General features: G+C 36.3%; 1 protein-coding gene across 1 annotated transcript; it reads right to left on the bottom strand.

The window, feature by feature from the left end:
- Nucleotides 1-1,579: 1,579 nt before the first annotated feature.
- Nucleotides 1,580-7,101, bottom strand: LOC140791366 (uncharacterized). Its single transcript, XM_073141902.1, has 3 exons — nt 6,772-7,101; nt 6,636-6,688; nt 1,580-1,878 (listed from the first exon to the last, which is right to left on the bottom strand). Exons 1-3 carry the CDS (start codon nt 6,860-6,862, stop codon nt 1,756-1,758), a joined length of 267 nt encoding a protein of 88 aa, XP_072998003.1. The 5' UTR covers nt 6,863-7,101; the 3' UTR covers nt 1,580-1,755.
- Between the last annotated feature and the right edge of the window lie 2,185 nt (nt 7,102-9,286).

Genomic DNA, 9,286 nt, shown 5'->3' with positions numbered 1-9,286 from the left:
CTTGCATTACGAAATAACCTTCTACTGTGATAATATTTTTGAATATTACGAGGAAATAATTATGCACTTCGGAGTTACTTTGAAGTGTGCGGACTTAATATTTTTTTCTATTTTTGCAAAATTTACTCGTCAAAGAAAACAGAGATGGAAGCTCAATTGTATATGAGATGACTAATATTTAAGCAGAAGTTGAAATGGTCAGTATTTAGGAGATGAGATAGATAAGAGGCAATCTTATCTGTAGATGAAGTGATGTGTCATTAAATGTTACTAAATTTATAGGTAAAATAGTAATTATGAGTTATTATTAAATTTTTTTTTAAAAGTTGTATAGAATAAGACGAGAGAGGATGATAAATTATTAACTATATCAATTACTACATAATAAAGAGTTTTATTCTAGAACAATGAGCATTCTAGAAGCTAAAGGGGGGCTATTTCTTGCTTGTAAGACAGCTCAGCAGATGCGGGACTTGTCTATGACGGACGTTTAGTTTTCATCTTTAATAAAATTGAGAATGACTGAAAGGGTACTGGTTGAATGAAGGAGTCAATCACAGTGATCACCGAATGCTTATATGAGTTATTATTGGTAATACTTTGTGGTTATTATGGAAAAACAAGAACTATCATGTAGTTGGTACCACTTATGAAATATGGATAAATATGATTTCCCTTACTCTTGATTATACACATAGGACTGCTTGAGGGGTTTTCAGTCCCCTTCTCAACAGTGTAGGTTGGCCCATTGGACTTCTAGCACGGGTTGGATGTTGGATTAAGCTCAATGTAGATGGTGGTTATGATGAATCTGACCAATTGGGTGTTGGATTGATCTTCAGAGATGCTAATGCCAATACATCCATGAAAGAGGCTTTGGCTATCGTGGCTTAGGCGATGAGGGAAGCATTGTGCATAACTAGGGACAAGCATTTTGCTAAGCTGGTGGAGGAAACAGACTAAAACCAGCTCATTCAACTTCTTACAGCAAAACTTCTCCGTTGAAGATCGCAAATATGATTGAAGATTGTAAACACCATATTAAATCTTTTGAGCAAACGGATATAACTCAGTGTACAGGGAAGCGAATCAGGCTGCGGATTTGTGGGTTGAATCAGGTCATCCTGATCTTAATATCATTTTGGTGACAGATGCTTTAGAATGTAAGGAAGTTTCATGTAATTTTGGGCCCTTGGCCACTTTTTAAGTTCATGTATTTCTAATTGTGTGTGTGTATATATATACATATAAAAGAAAAAAGGTGCATATATCCCCCTCTCGCTCCCACCGAAACAGGGCACTCTATCTTGAGCTTATTCCAGTCTTCATGGTTCCTTTAAAATCGGATTCCAAGTGTTGGGCAGTGCATCATCTCTATCTAAATCTCAAATCACATATACAACAGCTGAACGAAACCCAGGTTGCCAATGAGGCAACGTTAAAAGGCAACAGATGGAAACTTGACTCATTAAGCGAAATGCCTTCAAATATTTCTACACTTAAGCAAAAAAATCAAGGCATGTAGCATATAGCATCTCTCAATTGTACCTATCATGAAATGCATTGGAAAACAGGAAAGTAATGAACTCAGATGGAAACTTGATATACATCAGAGAACAGGGCAGATACAATTGCAACATTCCATCTCATCGAAAGACTTGACTTGTTCGTAAGTAAATAACTAGGAGAAAACAACACTGCCAAACAGCTCTTTCCTCTGCTTTACATCTGAAACATTTCTAAACGCAGCTTCATCTACTTTTGTGCAGAGTTTGAAGGATCTGATGGGGTTTTTACTATGCTGAGTTGACCACCTTCTTTGTTAGCAAGAGAAGCAGCTTTAATCTCGTTACATTTGTTTATGAACTTGCTCAATTCCTAGGTGAAATGAAACAATAAATCAATCAGGATATGAATGCATATAGGAAGCATGATCAACATAAAGAACTCTTTTGAAGGAACGATATTTAACTTTCACATACAGTATTAACCTGAACATGCACTAAGCAACAAGATGAGCATTCTTTTATCCAAATAACAGACGATCATAAAAGGCAGATGAAAAGAAGCAATTGCATACCACCCTTCCAGAAACAAAATAACAATTTCAACACCAATTAAATCACCATTTTGCACATCAGAGTTTCAGCATATGAATGATTTTCACAAAGGGAACAAGGTGCTCTGAGTAAGCAGCATTCTCATTAGACTGTGATGGCATTGAAGTCAGAAGATCATTAAAAGGTGAAGTAAGCCTTTAAATCCATATCTAAGTTTGGTTTTTGAGAGAAGGTAGTGTGGCACAAAAAAAACAATAATAAACTACAAATTACCTCAAATTCAAAGAGGAGCAAGTTTCCCCTTTTTTTTTGTTTTATTGTGGAGCATCCAATTTGTCAGAATGGAGTCCAGCTGATTGCAATCCAATGTTCCTCTCAATAGCACTAAAGTGAGTCACGTAATGGAATTCATTTTAACTTCTGAAACCCTTTTATGCTTATGACCAAAGGGAGGGTATATCTTCCTCTCCTGGAAGTTCTTCCAAGTTCCAACTGCACCAAAAACTCCTATCCATTTTTGTCTGTTTAGCTATCTGCAGCTAAAAGTTCCTACTGCTGGTTTTCTTTTTCTCCTTCTCTCTAATCTATCATTTTACTAAAGGTCCCTCACATGAACAATGGTTTCTTTTTACACACCTCCAAAGGATTATATTTGCACCCACAAGATATATCATAATCGTGGATAAAAGATTAGAAGAATACAATAAAATACCTCATTTACAAAGCCCTCCCCTTAAGGAATACCAAAAATATTAAGAGCTCAAAGTTTTTCTCCAAAATGCAATACTCCATTATATTTACAGGCACACCTCTTTACTAATTTCGAACTATCCTACCTTATATTCTATGGGCAACACACTTCCCATAAATCTCATGTCTAAGCACATCTTGGTTTGCTGACCAACTTGTCTTGAAAACAATATAGAAGGAAAAATATTTATCCCTACCACACCAAACAAGCAGAGTGCCCTATTGCAAAATCTGTTGAAGCTAAAAAATACAAATTTGAGTCAGATCTTGAAACCCCAAGGACTACATAATTCTTAATATATATATTAAGAGTACTTAACATAGATATATATTACATATACTTTACTGTCAAAATACAAAGATGATATTTGGATGATTCAGGGTATTCTTATCTGATTATAAGATACAAATTGTTTTTTAAAGAAAAAGTATTAACCATAATTGGGGTTTGCAATCCGCTCAAGTTTAAGCGAACTCGAACACGACTCGTTTATTAAATAGGTTGGAATATTAAATACAAGCACAACCGGTTTATTAAATGGGTTACATGAGTCACAAATAGGTTATCAGTTTATACAAGTTCTATAATTGGATTATAAACAAGTTTATTTGAGTTACAAATAAATTTATTCATGTTATAAACAAAATATTTGCATTCTAATCGAGTTATAATGTCATAAATAGATTGGTGAGTCAAAAACGGGTTAAACAGGTTGAGATCATGAACATTAAGACAACCCATTTAATAGTCTAATTAGACAGGTCAGCCCGTTTATAACTCGAACCTGATTATATTAAATTCAAACCCGTTTAAGGTCTTCTGGTTCGTGTCGGATTATCAGAGTGAGTCAAAAATTGCCACCTAATCCTAACTGTATTAGTAGTATGTTTCTTCTAAACTTCCAATTTCTCTATCCGTGGTCAAACCTAGTAATAATAGTAGATCGTCTTTGATGTCTCTGTAATATCCACAAAAAGGAATAAAATAATAAGGTTAAGTACTTATAATTTACAAAGCCTCACTTTTTCCTTAACAAGCAGTAATGACTCACTTATCAAGAATAGAAATAATATAATGAACAAACAACATGCGCAAATGACCATAAACATCCTATTTCTCGTTAAAAATTCTTGTCTTTTATTCAGACTGAAGACAGAGCCCAACCCAGTCAAATGGTAAGATGGCAAGACACTAACTAATATTTTGTAATTCCATAAGGAAACTAATATTATATGGCTGAGACAAAATCACAAACCTTTTTCAGTTTTTCTTAGTAAGTGTGTAGTAACTCATGCAAACAATCTAAAATACAATCACCTAATTCTTGGTCGATAGCCTATATTTGATTCTCACTTGTCAGCAAAGAGGCACAAGAAAGAAGCACCAACATATTCAAATGACCCAGAACATCCTCTGTCATAGATAATACTTATTCTTCACTTGAAATGACGGCAAGCCAAATCCAAACAACTTTCATAAGAAAGAAAATAAATCTTACTGACGCTTCAACTTACAACTCTTATGAAAAATTGAATAAATTTATCAACACAATCAACCATCAAGATTAGGAAGTTTACTACTAAGCATAAGTTGCTAACTAACTAGTAAACCCCATTAAAGATTAAATAAGATATTTTCTAAAAAGGCAAGGTAACAAGCAGTAAGGTAACCAGCAATGTAAACCACATTGAATATTTGATTACACAACTTGCACATAATCATGTAAGTCCAGAAAGGTACAAGTGCAGTGTATTCTGCCACAATGGCAAACTAGTCAATTATTGATTGGTGCAGGACAAAAGTGCATTCTAATATATTGCACCACCTAAGTATCTTGCCAATGGAGCAATATGTAGTGGGAAGCAAGGCTCTCAATTAAACATATTCCAGCATTTGAAAATCTTTCTTAGTGAGCAACATTACATGTTATGATCTAAACAAAAAACATTTCCCTATGGATTGGCCAAATTATAGTGTCTCCTTGAACTTTCATCTGCAGATAAACCCTTATGGTGCTGCTCCACATAGAAACATTAGTTTTTTATCCAAAGATAATAATAAAAGATAATTCCCACCAAAACAATCAAACATCTGACCTTCTACCCTTATCTTCGTTCTAATTTAAAAATTTTGCAACATTATTGTAAATTAAAAAGGGAAGCTTACCCTTTGCACATTTAAATAGCTGTTTGTCAAGTAGTTGCACAAAGGCTAACAATACAAGAGAGTTAAAGTGTCACAAATGCAATTCCAAGAGATAACTCAAAATTTTAGCCTAACCACAAGGGGTTAAATGTATTTCTCCTAAAACACAAAAAAAATATAGGACTACCAAAGGGCATTATTAGAGGATAAGGCTTAACCCTTTGCATCTAAGAGGTCATAGTTCAAGTACAGAAATAACCTCTTTAGAAATAAAGGTAAGTTGGGTACATCAAACCTTCCTAGACTTCACATAGGTTAGACCCTCATGCACTTGACTCCTCTTTTGATTAGCTTTCAAGAACAAATCCCCATGGTCTTCCCATCTCAAGGTGTCTTAATGCTAAATATTTCTCAAATTATCCACATAATTTGAAACCAAAAATATTCCCTGTATGTATAGTCAATTTCAAGCAAAGCAAACAACCACAGCAAAAAGAGACCACCACCATACCCACAAATCAAAAGAAGCATATAATGTTATCTACTGTTCTTGAGAAATACTCAAGTCTGTCACATTCCTTAAGAGTTCTTATAACTTGAGGAGGTTCATACATCTAGAAACTTTTGTAAATCCCTACTTCAGTTTAGCTCAATCATCTGAAATAGAGGTCTAAACGAGCTGAGTTCGAGCAAGTTGAGCTCCGCTCCGCTTGGCTCAAGCTCGAGACAAGTTAGCTCGGCTCAACTCGAGTGCTTCGTATCTAAAATATTAAATATTATTTATTTTGAGAGAACACATTTTAATTGTCTAAGAGACTATCTATAAAGGTCATTTTCAAGTTTGTTAGTTTTCGATATGGGACTAAAGTGGAACTTCATTTTAAAAAAGTAACACACTATCTTGACAAATGCAGTAAGTAGGATTCGAACATGAGTCATGAGTAAGAATAAAGACAGTCTTACCAACTTTGCTAGTATAACTTTGGATAAATAAACAGAACTAAATATGATAATATATATTTCAAGCTAATTCGAGCCGAGGTCAAGCAAGCTGGCTCTAACTTGGCTCGGCTCGATTACATTTTCGAGCTAAAAAACTCAACTTGGCTCGGCTCATTTAGAGCTCGAACAAAAGTCGCCTCGCGAGCCAGCAATGTATTTTAGACAACCCTAATCTGAGATAGGGAAACCATTCACGACACTGAATAGCCGCGCAACATACAAGCAAAGGGGGTCATGACCACCTTGATATTAAAATTGAAGTAGTATTTTTCAGGTAAAGACCTTGCTTTACTTAAAATTATGGATTGAGAATGCTGTGTGCCCCAACTAATGAAGCTTAGCTTCACCTTTGAAGCCATTATGTCAATTGCATGCAGGAACAGAGGAATGTGTACTAGGAACAGAAGAAAAACTGAAACTTCACAAAGAAATGGCAACCCTTATTGGGTTTATCCAACAACATAGAAAGGGACGATCTTATATCAGCAAAAGAAGCCCAAGCTCATAGACGCTGTTGATCTTGTGGTGTCAAAAAGAGACTTCTTCCAAATTTACCCCAAACTGCTCTAAATTTTCTTAACTAATCTATGGCACAAAAGACTCAACAAATAACCAGAGCAAATCAATAAAAGGAAAAGCAATAACCAAAACAAGAAGAAGAACGTCAGAGAGCTTACTCGATCTGCGTCCACCTCCTTGATGTAATTAGACGGCTTCACGAACCGCTTCCCTGCGGTTAAAGGATTTACCGAGAGTGGATTCAGCAAGGAAACGAGAAAGAGAAGTTACCAGAGGGCAGAGATGGATGGGTACCTTTTCGAATTTGAGGAGCTTTACCATGGCGACTAGGAGGGATCGTCTTCTGCTTCTTCTTGCCCTTGAACAGGTTTCCTTTCTGCGTCATCCCTAGAGAATCCCAATCTGTGGACTTCCAAGAGAAGAGTTGCTTTTGCCGCTAAAGATCCCCCTCTAGGGTTGCCCAGCCGCCTTGGCTATGAATTAATACAAGCACCTCCCACAACTGGTGACCGTCCGACTACGATTAGGGCATTTAATGGGATGATTGCACTTTCAGTTAAACCCCTGAAGAATTTTATTGACGACAAACCCCTAGCATAAGGGTATTATTATTTCTAACTGGGTGAACTCTATGAAAAACAAACCCCCTTTGTTTTGAGTTTAGGGAACCTAGTCTGGTTTGGTTCGGTAACTAAACACTAAATTACTTTTTTAATCCAGTTTAGTCTTTAATAAATAATTAAATAATATATTTTAAATTTTAATATTATTTTAATTTTATTCTAATTTTACTTATATCTATCAATTTAATGTATTGTTAATCTTATGGCTCCTCTCTTTTCTCCTCTCTCCTCTCTTTTTCAAAATACTCAAATATTTTATAATACAAAATAAAATAAAAATTATTGGAAAAAGTGTAAATAATTTGAGCAGATAAAATATAATTAATTTTTTAATTTACTAATAATTATTTAATGTAGGTTTAATAAATAATTATATAATAAAATAAAAGTGTAAATAATTATATAACAAATTAGCGAAAGGGTGTTTAAAAAAAATTATTGAAAATCAGTTTACTAGCCGGAAAGAGAAGCCTATTAATATTAAATTTAATTTCCGGACTTAGGGTAAACTAAATTGGCTAATTTGCGGGTTTAAAAGGCAGCAAAGGTTAGTTCATTGGCTTAACAAAATAAGCCAGTAAACTATGTTTTTGTAGGCTTAATATAAATTTGTAGGGTTATAGAGGACAAATTCATAATAAGTTAAATGTACACATCTAACGATTATATAATAAATATCACATGAATTTTTTTTAATTTAATACGTGATGAGTCACTACTCTGACATTAGCAGGTTTATGTTACTTATTTGCGGGCTTGGTCGTATTATCTGTTAGCTTAGAATGTGAAGTTTGCAAATAAGAAGAATAAATTTGTATACTGATACTTGTCAAATCATGTCTAATCTCATCTCATCCTCTCTCCTCTCTCTTAGTAAGGAGGATAGTGATACGATTCGGACTTCACCGACGTTGTCTCGAGCATGGATTCACTTTAGGAGTGTTTTTATTTCATGTTTTAGTGTTTAATTTCCATTAAAATAAGTTTTCTATAAGTCGTGTTCGAACGCAGGTGGAGTGAGTTCGAACGCGGTTTGTGAACGGGGTTATGAACGTGGTGAAGAGAATGTACTGTGCGTTCGAACGCGGTGCGTTCAAACGCACTGTGAACGCCTGCATCGCGTTCGCAAATACCGACAGGCGCGTTCGATCGCGCGTTCGAACACTTGCATCGCGTTCGCAAATCCAGAAGAGCGAACTCGGTGCGTTCGAACGCGGTCGGGCGAGTTCGAACGCGGTCGACGAAAATTATGTTTTTAGGGTTAATTTGAGTTGTTGGTTAGCCTATAAAAGGATGTGGTAGGCAACCAAATTGATTATTGATTATTGAGATTGAGTTTTGCCTTGCCTCCTTCGTCTTCTTCGTTCCCGTTCTCTCAATCCCCGGCGACGCCGCTTCTAACCTCCCTCGTCCGGCTAATCACCCTAGTCCCTTAGGGGTGGCCCTCTTCTCCCCCTTCGTCCAATCTATCCCACACTTGCCCTAATTCTTCCATCAACCACAACCCTTCCACCATCACTTTTCACCGGTGCCACCACATTAACGCCGGTCCTCCACCAACCATCATTACCTAGGATCTCGTGCCTCCATCCACGAATCCAAAACAGAGCATCCTGATGTTCGTCCACTAATCGGACGATATCTCGAGATCCCCGCATCCGATTTGCCTGAAACTTGATTTGTTGGAAAGCTCTTTTCTAGGGAGACAACATATCAAAATTTCACATCGATCCAACGGCGGAATATTTTGGGATCTTATTTCAAAGTTCCGTGCCAGATCTAGTCCAGATCTGAGAATTAGAAAAGATCGATCTTTAGCCCTAAAGGAGAGATCGTAACAAGCTGGTATCAGAGCTCCATAGCCAGAGGCGTGATCGTATCAAGCTGGTATCAGAACTCCATAGCCAGAGGTGTGATCGTATCAGATAGCTGAGAGACAGCTGAGAGACAACGGAGAAAACAATTTCCCTCTCACTCCCACTATTAGTCATCTTTCGCTCGCTCCCACTCTCAATAGCATGCCGTCTCCTTCAAAGAATTTACTTGTCTGTCGCATGCCGTCTTCGACAAAGAAACCTCTTGGGAATCACACATCATCTTTGACGAAGCAACGACATCTCAAAATTTCTCGCATCCAATAAGTAGCATTTTCTAGACTAACAATATCCTATTGAAGAGCCTCGAAC

The sequence above is a fragment of the Typha latifolia genome, chromosome 6, assembly GCF_019914945.1.
Source record: "Typha latifolia isolate L0001 chromosome 6, TyphaL0001v2, whole genome shotgun sequence".
NCBI lineage: Eukaryota > Viridiplantae > Streptophyta > Magnoliopsida > Poales > Typhaceae > Typha > Typha latifolia.
The sequence above is the reverse complement of the archived record's forward strand: the minus strand, read 5'-3'. Positions and strand labels throughout refer to the sequence as shown.